The sequence below is a fragment of the Symsagittifera roscoffensis genome, chromosome 5, assembly GCF_963678635.1.
Source record: "Symsagittifera roscoffensis chromosome 5, txSymRosc1.1, whole genome shotgun sequence".
Classification (NCBI taxonomy): Eukaryota; Metazoa; Xenacoelomorpha; order Acoela; family Convolutidae; genus Symsagittifera; species Symsagittifera roscoffensis.
In genome coordinates, this window is record NC_087066.1 from 1,564,162 (window position 1) to 1,577,774 (window position 13,613).

The 13,613-nt window shown below is 38.4% G+C and overlaps 1 protein-coding gene across 1 annotated transcript in view; it reads right to left on the reverse strand.

Annotated features, from left to right (window-relative positions):
- Window positions 1-866: 866 nt before the first annotated feature.
- Window positions 867-13,613, reverse strand: part of LOC134846958 (mannosyl-oligosaccharide glucosidase-like) — a 35,625-nt gene continuing 22,878 nt past the window's right edge. Inside the window, exons 3-12 of the mRNA XM_063864417.1 lie at window positions 11,297-11,559; window positions 10,836-11,065; window positions 9,012-9,427; window positions 8,275-8,438; window positions 7,935-8,085; window positions 7,080-7,266; window positions 6,470-6,632; window positions 2,504-2,726; window positions 1,559-1,762; window positions 867-1,380 (exon numbers count right to left, since the gene is read on the reverse strand). Of these exons, the coding sequence (XP_063720487.1) occupies window positions 1,257-1,380; window positions 1,559-1,762; window positions 2,504-2,726; window positions 6,470-6,632; window positions 7,080-7,266; window positions 7,935-8,085; window positions 8,275-8,438; window positions 9,012-9,427; window positions 10,836-11,065; window positions 11,297-11,559 (2,125 nt within the window). The 3' untranslated portion in view covers window positions 867-1,256. The remainder of the gene's footprint in view (window positions 1,381-1,558; window positions 1,763-2,503; window positions 2,727-6,469; window positions 6,633-7,079; window positions 7,267-7,934; window positions 8,086-8,274; window positions 8,439-9,011; window positions 9,428-10,835; window positions 11,066-11,296; window positions 11,560-13,613) is intronic.

Sequence of the window (13,613 nt, forward strand, 5' to 3'; positions counted from 1 at the left end):
ACCAGAAGATCCTCTAGAAGTGAAGATCCTCCACAAGATGAGAGCCTCCTCTAGAAGTGTGGACAAAATTGTTTACGGGAAAATTCTGGTACCCGATTGCAATATCTTAGAGCAAGAAAAATCCGTATCCGCAATCTTTGAGCAGACACAAGTTGAGACAAAAAAAACAATTTATGAAAAAATTTTCACATCCCCCTGAAACAATCAAGAACAGCAATTGCATTTGCAAGTATAATGAAATTTGTTTACAGCACAAGCAAAACCGGGGTGTGAAAACGAAACAGTAATAAAGTTAAGCCGAAAAAAATGAACTAATTTGATTAAAAAAAAGAAGTGAAATAAGAAAAACAGGCCTTGAATAATATAACTTCGAACCTCTGACATAATAAATAGGAGTATCATGTCCTCGCATCTACGCCACGGGCTCTTGAAAGTTTATCAACGCCAGCCGCCAATGAAGCAAATACAGATGTTAAAAAACCGCCAATGCTATGCAACAAAAATTCCACAAAACAAAAAAAAATAGTTTTAAGTGAGGTATTGAACCTGCGACCAGTAGAAAAGGAGTCTCGCATCCTTCCATCTGTGAAAACGATCACGATTATGACGGAATTGCCATCAAATGAGCACTTTTTTGCAATTTTGATTTGAAAACAGTAGATTCTAATTATTAACTACGCTCGATAGTTCGCACGTAAAAAAAACTGCATCAAGAGCTTTTATTCCGCTGAAAAATTTAAAAACTAATGTCTATTACCTTAGCTACTGATGATTTTGCGCCACAACTGAAAAAAGATCAACTGGATCTTGTTAACTATTCCCCTCCCCCCACTATTTCGAGTTCCAGAACCAATCAAAGTAAAAGACAAGGCAGAAATATTAACTTAATAAAATAATTAAATTTAAAACAAGTTTTTGAAAACAACCAAAAAGATATATACATGAAAAACATTAATATTTGCAAAAGGAAAAAATTTCATAAATAGATTGACAAAGCATAAGCACAGTGCAATTTCAGGCCAGTTACAAAGGAGTATTTGGCCAATCACAGACAATATCCAGATGCAGGTGGTTGCACTAGTTCATTTCATTATAGAACCATTAGACTGCAATTGCTCAAAATCAGGACACATTATTGCTTGTAATAGATGATTTGTCGTCCAGCAGCTAATCCGAGAGAAGATGAAATTGTCGAGGAATGTGTAAACTAGGCAGGATATGGTTTCATGTCATGTCATGTCATGTCTTCGTTCGCACTAGTAGTCCTCGGCCATGAGTAGGAGTACTAGGGAAGTCCAGCCAGTGAATGGGTGAGCTCCCTGTCCCTTCCCACTCAAATCATTGTAGTTCTCCCACACGAATCCACTCACTTGGTATTGTCTACACACACAACACTCTTTAAAAGTATATACCAATGCTAAGCATTGAATACCGCTATAAAAACTATTCAAACAATCATTGCGATATGAATTACTAATGAAAACTCATTTTACATGCCAACCGATTTTGAAAGGGACGGATGGAGACAGAAAAGAAATAGTAAGATATAAGTTGTAACCTGAATATGTTTTGTATGAGGTTGTTTCTCAGCTCAGAGTAAATCTGTTTGGCCGTGTGTGCATGTGGTCCCCCCATCTGCGAGTAGTGGTGCAGTGCCCTGAGGAGCATGTAGTTCATGTTCACCCATATCTGACCCCTCCAGTAGGGCGGGTCATGCTCCGTGTTCCTCTTCATGTACAGGGGGTCCTGCTTAGACAGTGACCTACACAGCCAACCAACAATTACTTATTTCTTCGAGCTGCTTATGGATATAAAAAAAAAACAATAACAAAAACTGAATACGTTCAAAGCTGTCAGTTGAACCGTGAATTCATCTCGCTTTAAATCTGAGACCTCAGAGAAAGTTTGCGGCTTAAGATAAACTCATGCAAAGAAAGCGATGTCATACAAAATGTTCGCTCTACTATCCATTTGACTTATTAAATGTTCACCAGTTCATTTTGTTATTTTTGTCTAATAAAACAATCTTTTTTTCACTTTAATAAGTTTTATCTGACCGTAGACATCGTACAGACCTCATATTTTGACAAATAAACAACAGCTAATTAATTTCATTTCTACTTCTTTCCTGTCAACGGAAAACCACCTTATTGTCTTCTGATTGCCTACGTGTCTTCACTCTATTTTTCGCTTCCATCATAGGGCGGTTGGGTAAATATTCGAAACTTTTCAATATGCTAAAAATTTCCCATTAGATGCATTAACCACTATAAACGATGTTGATAATTGAACGAAAGAACCCGAGTCGAGATTTGCACCTAATTTGAAGCAAGAATTGAGCGTTTTTTTAAGACGATTGCGCTCAAAATCTTGCTTCAAACTGAGCGGTTTTTGAACGGTTTATCAGAAAAGATCGCCTAAAACGCTCAAATCTTGTTGGAAAACCGCTCATATCTTGAGCGGTTTTTGAGCGGGATCTCGACCCGGAAAAGAGCCAGCTTACCTGATTCCATAAGGCGTCCACAGTGTGTTTGGGTTTCTGATGTGGCCCAATGTTAGACCCAACTCAGCACAGTCTGGGGGCATCAGTCGCATCATGAGGGGGAACAGACTGACATAGCCCAGATGCGGCACGTGCACTGGCACAGAAGACACTGACTCCACCACCCTCCGCACCATCTGGGGATCCGGCTCCTGAGGGTGTTTCTTCTTTACAGCAGGACGAACTACAAAACACATTCCAGCCAAACTCAAAAATCTCAACTTCGAATTTAAAAGAAAGGACATAGCCAACTGACAGTTGGAAAAGACTATTGAACGCAAGGAAACTGAACAAAACGACTTGTTTTTCAAAAGTTTTCAACTTTTGAATTTCGAAGAAAAAAAAGATCGCCTTAAAGCCCTCTAAATTTTACTTCGCTGGGAAATCTGATAATTAATTTCCACTTTCGAAATTAGAAGTTGATCTAGCTTTTCGTGACCTTCACAATTTTGCTGTTTTCCTACCTTTTAACAATAAAATGGACTGAACTTTAAAAAAAATCACAAGTCAAAACGCGAAAAAATAAAATTGAGGGTGAACAAACTAGTACTTTTCCCGAAAAAAAAAACAAAAATCAGCAAGATCTATATAAGAGTACTCACTAGGTTCTTTACTCTTAAAAATAGATCGCCTTAAAGCCCTCTAAATTTCAGGAACATTTTATGATAGACACAATTTTTTTTGCTCTTGTTAAAAGATCGCCTCAAGTTAATTGAACTTGAAAAATGGATCGATAGATAACTTTTTTTCGAAGGAAATCTGAAAAATTAAAGTCCGCTTTGGCACATAGATTTCGATCACGTTTTTCGTGACCGCCACACTTTCGCTGTAGGAAAGTGGAGTTTGCCTTCCTTTCAACAAAGGAAATGAACTGAACTTGAAAAGAAATCATAAGTAACACCGCGAAAAATTAATAACATTTGACCCTGAACTTGACTTTTCCTCAAAAAAACATAGCCAATAAAGATTGGAAAAGAGTAATGAACGCAAGAAAATATTTAAAAAAAAAACCACTGACTTTGTTGAAAAAATCTCAACTATAGATTTTCAAAAATATAGATGCCCTTTAAGCTCTTCGAATTAAGCTACGATTAATGTTGGCGCTTTTTTGATAACATTAACCCATCTTGAGAAAACTGGATCAACATGTAAAAGTTTTATTTCGCTGGAAATCTAAAATTTAAATTCCAATTTCGAAACTACAAATCGTTCACATTTTTTCGCGCCATTCGTATTTGGAGCGCTATTTACGTCACTATCAGCAGATGAAAAGTGCATATGTATCTAAGTGCATTCATAAGTGCATCAATTTGTATGAATGCACATCCGTAGTTATTAGAGACTTTTATGCACATTTTAAAGACTGTTTCCGAAAAAAAAAATCAGCAAGACCTATATGAGAGTCTTCACTACGTTCATTACTCTTAAACAAAAAAAATCATCACAATCTTTATAAGAGTCTGAGCTACGTTCATCGACTCTTAAACAGGCTAACAAAGGCAAGTTAAAAACAAAAATAAACTTTGAAAAATCTGCCATCTGCTAGATTCGAACTCGAACTCCAAGTCTACACAACTGTGCTACGTACACTTAGCCACTAAAAAAGCAAATGAATCGAACGCATGCTATTAAATTACAAATGATAAAACGCTATCCAGCAAAAAAGTCACAAAAATGAGTTGAAAAAGTTACGCTCACAAGTTACGCTAAAAAAAAAACGCACATCCGAAATCTGAAAAAATAAGCTCAGCGTTCAGAAAACATTTTCTGTACAAGCTGGTATTGTACCTTCCAAAAAAATTTTGGGTCGTCCTGAAGTACCATTCATGGATTACAGAAACAAAAATTTTACGTATTTGCCTATGTTGACTTCTGCTAATCACTATGACCTCTGAATCTTGAACAACTACCATTGGTTAAGTACTAAAACTAATACATCTGTTCCAGAATAACGACATCAGAAGTTCTGGTGCTTTATTAACTTTCCGGTTCTAGGTCAAAGCAAGATAGCGAAGAGTTTTTGGTGCAGTGCCAGAACTCTCAACAGCTGGCCCTATAAACCTGCGATACCCGTGCTGTTCGATTCTTTCTATTTTCAATTTTTAATATCTCATCATTTTTTATGAATGTTATAACTTACGGGCTCAATCAGAGAAGAGAAGCGATTCTGGTTATTTTCTAATTTCTAGTGGTTTAGAACTGCGATATCAATTAAAGATGTCACAGACGTGACTAATTTGAAAAGACAGTATGTCATGGCATCAATGAGATTGAACTTGACTTTCCAGTACAAGGAGTCAACCTAACTGAATTGCGATTTACGAGCTAAACAGAAAACAAAACAGATCAACGATTCAACGCCAACGACGTTTATGAAAAAAAACTCCAACTTTATGCTTAATTCTTTGACCTTCACGGTTTTGAGAAGTGTTAGCAAATACACTTGCTGACAAAATTAAATGCAAATTCAGGTTTTACTTTCTAAAATGACTGTTTTCAATTTGCATTTTTGACAACATTATCTTCGATCTTCAAAAATTTTACATATAAAAAGATCAAATCATCAGAGCTAGAATCTATGGAACTACCAAGATTTGGTTTTAAAGACTTACCAATGTATTCCGGATCTGAAAGCGCCAGTTTTCCTCAACTGCACTAAGTTTTTCAATCCACGTGAAAAACTCGGTAACAGCCGATTTTAGTAAGAATTTCACACTGATTATTTCAATTTTCTCTGAGATTGTTTCACGTCGCACGAGCAATTTATTTGCTCTGCTTTTTCGAGAAAGAATTCACTAAGATGCTAAACTTAGTGCAGATAAGGAAATCTGGCTTTTTCAGACCCGGATTATATTGGTAAGTCTTTGAAACCAAATCTTGATAGTTTCGTAGATTGTAGCTCTGATGATTTACGCATCTTCTATGTAAAAAATTTGCTGAAAAAGAAAGTAAAAGTTGTCAAAAAGCACATTGAAATGGCCATTTTAGAGAGTTAACCTGAATTTGCGCTTAATTTTTTCCACTTGTGTATATGAATATGTTTTTACAAGACAGCTTTAATTCTACAGAATAGAAATCTCTGTTGTCTTTGCACGGCAAGGTGGTTCTGAAAAAAAATTCGAACTGGCATGATATAAATTTTTCTATAGTTACGATACAAACTTTGACTCAACCTTCCAACTGACACAAACATTTGTTTAAACGGAAACGAAACTTTTTTGGTCCTCCTTAAATCAGTAAAGATTTTGACTGTAACTAAAAAAACTAAGTACTAGCTAATAACTACTAAACACTAATGTTTTGACTTGGGCAATAGATGTATTTTCCCCCGTTCAAAACGTAGACAAAATGGTATTTCTATTTCGTCCAATGGAACACCAAGCAAGCGTAACTCAGATGCGAAGTTGCACTTTGCATACATAGGCAAAAATATGACCGATAACGGTACTGGGAAAGACTGAATGAGTAAAACTTTGAGTCTAGAAAATTTGTTAACTGACGCACGCCAATTATGAGTCTACATAAATGCTACGTGACGCAAGCCACTTATGACGCATTAGCAGTACCAGCCAATTTGAAAAAAAAAATGTACTAACTAACATGCCTCAATTTATTTAGCAGACTCATTTTAAATAGGATACGGAAAAGTTCATTAAAAACATCCGACCCTGCCTAAATTCGAACCCTCTTATTTTGTTGCGGTTCTCCTTACCTACCTATACTCCACAGATCCACGATGCCTTGAAGCTAAAAGTGCTACTTGTATAATAATAGTCTGTGTTAATATCCGCAGCATTGGCTGTACTTAATAGCTGGTTATTGATCGAAATAAATTGCGAACTAGGTATGGAAAAAAAGAGACTTCATACTATAACACAAGCTTTGCTTGTGTAATCATCACAGAGAGACTACCGTGCTGCTACTGACCTAGGGTTACATGGTGTGAGTGGGTGCCTATGTCGGTGAAGTGTTTGTGTTCATTTGACCAGTGCAGTGACTTCAGCAGAGAGAAGTCTGTCAGAGTATCCCTCCAGTTGGACAGAGATGTGACGTCAGAGAGAGATACTTTCTCCGACACCTTCGTCAACACCTACAAAACAAAGCTTCATTCCATTCATATTTAAAAGGATGAATCTGCCCTGACGCTTTTCAATGTTTTGACTGCTCTTCTACTAGAAACTATCCTTTAAGGTAAATCTTGATCTTCATATGGCACATAGGTTAAGCTTAAAGCTAGGCTCCCGACGCTACGGTCACTGAATCTTTTAAAAAAGTGTAGGGTACAAAGTGTGATAAGTGATAATATTATTCTAAATTATAGAATACAAGCTGCCATAAAAAAGACCCTACTTTAGCTAAACCCTAAACCTAGCTTTATCACACATAACATCAAAAAAGCGTGATTTCAACAAAACAAAATCTGTGTATAGAGCAAATAATTTTGTTAACATAGAGCCAGCCAATTAAATAGTCATCTTTATGCAGGGGTCACCTATTGTAAGCCATTGCCTAGATAGATTTGTATTTGTAGTTGTACCTGTGCAGTGAGTGCCATCCAGCACCTGAGGTCCACGTGGTACTCCTCTGGACTTGGGTGGGATGCCCTGGGGTAGTCATCCAGGCCCGAGCTGAGCGACTTCGGATTCAGTTCCAGCGCAGTGCTCGTGTTCCTCCCCTTCCACTGGAATGTTGTCGCTATTGGACCCGTCTGCGTCGTGTTGTACCTGCAACAAACAAATGAAACTTAGCGTCTCTAAACTCGGCATTCTTCGATTTATTTATCGACAAACAATTGTTGTTCGAAAACAAAAAATGAAGATTATCAAACACAATTTTTACACAGAGGCGAAGCTTCACCTCGCAAACACTAGCGAGAACACGACAAAAAGCAACTCTAGAAAGCGCAATAAGAAAAAATAGACATAAGAATCGAAAAAGCAAAAATTCGGCTAGGTCTAGGGTTCGATCTGTGACCAACTGCTATCAAGAGATTATGAGTCTCACGCACTAACCACTCGGTCATGCTCGCTTAACCACCGACAAACACTAGACACGAATAAAGCAGCTACATATGCTAAAAAAATTGTCAATTCCATTCAGCAAAAGTGGCACCAAATACAAATAGACACAATTTTGCACAAGTATCAATTTAGAAACTCAAGTAATAATTTAGAATATAACATTTTGCATGTAACAAATCGCAAAGCATTGAGCCACATTATTAAGTGGCACCAAAAAATTAGAAAAAAAGAAAGTTCTTAATAATACACTAAGCTGACTCTAGTGTAATCATTCTCGTTGGTTGTACACAGGCGCCCTTGACTCAACAATCAAAACACTGTTGTGCATCTGAGCAATCAAAACACTGTTGTGCATCTGAGCTTTATCTTACCATGAGACCCACTGGAGTAGCTTTGGATATAGTTTGCGCAGAAAGTGGTCTGGAATGAGGTCCCTGTCCAGCATGTAGTCCACAGTCAGGAGGAAAGAGGGTGGGTTGGCATTGCTAGTATGTTGCACTATGAACTCACGCGGCACCCGAGCTGAACAGACAGACTGTTTCAAATCGAATCAACGTGTGAGACTCAATCTACTTGCTTCTTTATAGACTAATAACCCTTTTCTTCGTGCTTTTACAGTCACTAATTTGAATTCTTGAGGACTTGGGGAAGTATTGAACCCTTTGGCAACAATGAATTGATACAAAATAGGTTATGAGCACCGCTATTAACCTAAAGCCTCGCTGCCGAGTATCTGTTCTCTTGGGATCCAGCCCTCCGCATTCATGAGGTCCATCCAGTGAGCCAGCACATCCAGCGAGATGGAACTGTTCCATCTGGAGATAGACAGCTGGTGGAAGCCCTCGTCCCACAGGAACCCACGCGGGAAGAAAGACCTGCCAACAAACGGAGCAAAGTTGAGCACAATGCAAAGCTGTAGGTTGTTGTGTACACATTGACGATGAGTAACGTCGGCATTGAACTGTCAACTTAATTGTTAATTACCAAATTCACCATTAGCGGGAAGTTAAGCAATCGGCAATTTCTTGAGCATTGCATTTTGTGTTCATAACAATAGCTAGCGAATCTCTAAAAAAAAATAGCGGTTTCGACATTTTACAGGATCTTTTTTTTTCAATTTTTTTGAAACTTTGCTGATTGAAAACAGCGTTAAATGAAGATGCCAATACTCCGTTCTCAAAACTAAAAAGATTGTATGTCTTCGTGAAAAGCATTTTCCTCTACTTGCTTTACTCACTGTAAAATTGCACATGAAAATAAAAACTTGAATATTATATATCAACTACTCCCATCTGACGTTTATTTATGGTACCTGACTTAGCGAGGAAAAAAGCAGAAAAATTGAAACACCCAAATACAAATTTGTTCGCCACTGTCAGGGGTCAGAACAAATCGTATCTACTTTCTCTTCTATATCGGTACTGCTGTGGCAACTATCACTGACTGACCTGGATGGGACTGCAGTGAAGAGTGGAGTGTACCAGTAGGCTAGAGGCGCTTCGAACTGGTCCGTCTGGATGGCACTGGCCCCGTAGAAGTAGCCCATGCCCCCTATGAGGTTGCTGAACACTGCCTCTGCAAACCCCACTTCCTCCTCTGAGAAGCCCTTCTCTCTCAGTCGGAATGTATGTTCAAAACGACTGTGAAACTGAGACAAGTGATCCCCCAACTCCCTCGAGTACACGTCGCCAACTAGTCTCTCTTTCCTAATAATGTGACTGGCTGACTCAAATGCAGCTTCTATGGAGAAGGCGCCTGTGCCTGACACCTGGCTCACTATCAGGTTCAGTGGCAGGTCTGGGTTACTGGCACTCTGCCTGATCTGATCAATGCGCGATCCAGGCAGCACCGCGAACCGCTGTCCCTACAGAGTATTGTATTGAAAGATTAGATTGATTACATTTCATAGAAGAAAAAGAAATTATTTCGCTTTTCATAATACAATTTTATCCAAGAATTCATCATTTTTTTAAACTGAAGTATAAGTATTTGATATAAAGGGCAACAACTGTGACAGAGCGAGGATAGGCAAAGGGTTTGATGACCCACTAAACGCCGCTATAAAATCGGGCAGAAGAACATCCCTTTTTTGAAAAATTTGGCTATTTCAAGAAATATGAACATGTCCTATAGAACCAAAACTGAGTAACCCAGATCTGCAATCCCAAACTCAGCCTTGAGTAGTCAAACGACTATGTTGTCCGAAGATAACACCTCATCTTTTGAAAGAAAACAAATCCAGACTACACTCTCCCGCGTCAGAACAAAGTCTTATTTAGATTCAATGTCCCTGCATCCCTCGCATGACAGGGAAAAAACCCATTGCATCCCCATACTGAGGCTTAATAGCCATAAGGCAATTAAGCCTATTTTCTGGAAAATGCTGAGCACCACCTGCCACGCAATAGGACATCTTAAAATCAAGCCGAGAATATGTACCGCACAAGCTCTGTATTCTTTAGTATAAACATATCCCTAACGTTATGAAACATAGCCAACTGACAGTTGGAAAAGAGTAATGAACGCAAGGAAACTGAAACAAAAACTGACTTGTTTTTTTTCCAAAAAAACTTTTTGAATTTCGATGAAAAAATTAGATGGCCCTAAATCTCTTTGAATTTGTAGAACAATTTATGATGGACACTTTTTTGTTGAAATTAACCCAATTTGACTGGATCAATAGCTAAAACTTTGTATTTCGCTGGGAAATCTGATAATTAATTTCCATTTTCGAAATTAAAAGTCGATCACGTTTTTCGGGACCTTTACAATTTTGCTGTTCGATAAGGGAGTGCTCTTCGATAAAATTAAATTTTCAGGAAGTAAACAATTTCAAAAGAACAGTTAATAATTTAGTACCTCTATTCAAAATTGAATGGCTTTTTGCTTTTGTTTTACAACGTGGAAGCTCGAAGCAAGTATTTTTGATTTTCTCCTAGTCTATAAAAGCTATTTCATAATAAAAACTTTTCCATCATAATCTATAAAAACTATATCATGGAAAATCAACGCATCGGATAGTCAGTGCTATTGGAATATCTAGTCCTACGCTAGATTCAAACGGCGAATTCCTGATTAGATCACTTAGTATAGTTGGCGAGTTAGACTCATTTTTGGCCCTTGAGCGCATGAAAATGATCAACAGTAGCAACAAAAAACAGAAAGCGTATCGCTTAAACGTACGATCGTTCTTTGGATTTAAATCAATGTCGTGTTCATTTTTCTTTCTGATCCAACTTTTCATTAGATTTGTACCTTTTTCGGCCGCTCACCTTTTTAGGGTGGTTGTTTTTCATGGTGACGGCGGAAGAGTAGTGTTGTATGGCCTCTTTGATTAGATGCAGACTGGGCGTGTATGCCTCCAGGAAGTGGTAGCTCAAGTCGCCCTCCCCCTGTTCAAACTTGAGGTCGAAGTATCCCAGTTCGTTGGAGTAGCCTCTCACTGCACTGAGGCGACCATCACTCTCCAACACAGACTCTATCTCCCCCTGTCCATCTAGAGCTACAACACACACACACACAATGCTCACAACACATCTATAGACATACTTATTGAGACATAACAAACCACTCCATCAGGGATTGCCTTAGAACACTCCAAACAACAATCGGAGACACTTATCCAACAGCAACTTATCCTAACTTATATTATTATTACACCATTTAATTTATGACATAGTTTCTTCCTGGAACGGATAAACTTTGAAATAGAGAGAATACACAATGAGCTAGCCTGTGTAGAAGAAGAGTGAGACGTGCAAGTAACTGTCTGTGGCCGGTTGTTTCTCTGGACTATCCTGGCCACTTGGCACTTGAGTGGGGGCACTTGCACTAGGTGGGTGGGGGCTGACTTGTACCCTGGCAGTCCAGTCTCCCCCGTGAATGCCCAGATGGGGTCTCTTCACGAAGGACACATTCAGTACAAAGTCCTTCTCCACAATCTCTTGGTAGCCGAACGACACTCCATCATGTGAGATCCAACCATAGCGAGGCAGTCTACACTCAACACAACAAACAATTCAATCCACAAAATCAAAATCTATTTAGTCGGTATTACATCATCTCACATTTATGGTCAAATGTCTCCATCTCCGTCATGTGAGATCAAACCATAGCGAAGCAGTCTACACTCAACACAACAAATGATTCAATCCACAAAAACACAATCTATTTAGTCGATATTACACCATCTCACATTATGGTCAAATGTCTCCATCTCCGTCATGTGAGATCCAACCATAGCGAGGCAGTCTACACTCAACACATCAAACAATTCAATCCACAAAATCACAATCTATTTAGTCGATATTACACCATCTCACATTTATGGTCAAATGTCTCCATCTCCGTCATGTGAGATCAAACCATAGCGAAACAGTCTACACTCAACACAACAAATGATTCAATCCACAAAAACACAATCTATTTAGTCGATATTACACCATCTCACATTATGGTCAAATGTCTCCATCTCCGTCATGTGAGATCCAACCATAGCGAGGCAGTCTACACTCAACACATCAAACAATTCAATCCACAAAATCACAATCTATTTAGTCGATATTACACCATCTCACATTATGGTCAAATGTCTCCATCTCCGTCATTTGAGATCCAACCATAGCGAGGCAGTCTACACTCAACACATCAAACAATTCAATCCACATAATCACAATCTATTAAGTCGATATTACACCATCTCACATTATGGTTAAATGTCTCCATCTCCGTCATGTGAGATCCAACCATAGCGAGGCAGTCTACACTCAACACATCAAACAATTCAATCCACAAAATCACAATCTTTTTAGTCGATATTACACCATCTCACATTTATGGTCAAATGTCTCCATCTCCGTCATGTGAGATCAAACCATAGCAAAGCAGTCTACACTCAACACAACAAATGATTCAATCCACAAAAACACAATCTATTTAGTCGATATTACACCATCTCACATTATAGTCAAATGTCTCCATCTCCGTCATGTGAGATCCAACCATAGCGAGGCAGTCTACACTCAACACATCAAACAATTCAATCCACAAAATCACAATCTATTTAGTCGATATTACACCATCTCACATTTATGGTCAAATGTCTCCATCTCCGTCATGTGAGATCAAACCATAGCGAAGCAGTCTACACTCAACACAACAAATGATTCAATCCACAAAAACACAATCTATTTAGTCGATATTACACCATCTGACATTATGGTCAAATGTCTCCATCTCCGTCATGTGAAATCCAACCATAGCGAGGCAGTCTACACTCAACACATCAAACAATTCAATCCACAAAATCACAACCTATTTAGTCGATATTACACCATCTCACATTATGGTTAAATGTCTCCATCTCCGTCGTGTGAGATCCAACCAGCGAGGCAGTCTACACTCAACACATCAAACAATTCAATCCACAAAATCACAATCTACTTAGTCGATATTACACCATCTCACATTATGGTCAAATGTCTCCATGTCGGTCATGTGAGATCCAACCATAGCGAGGCAGTCTACACTCAACACATCAAACAATTCAATCCACAAAATCACAATCTACTTAAACGGTATTACACCATCTCACATTTATGGTCAAATGTCTCCATCTCCGTCATGTGATATCAAACCATAGCGAAGCAGTCTACACTCAACACAACAAATGATTCAATCCACAAAAACACAATCTATTTAGTCGATATTACACCATCTCACATTATGGTCAAATGTCTCCATCTCCGTCATGTGAGATCCAACCATAGCGAGGCAGTCTACACTCAACACATCAAACAATTCAATCCACAAAATCACAATCTATTTAGTCGATATTACACCATCTCACATTATGGTTAAATGTCTCCATCTCCGTCATGTGAGATCCAACCATAGCGAGGCAGTCTACACTCAACACAACAAATAATTCAATCCACAAAATCAAAATCTATTTAGTCGATATTACACCATCTCACATTATGGTCAAATGTCTCCATGTCGGTCATGTGAGATCCAACCATAGCGAGGCAGTCTACACTCAACACATCAAA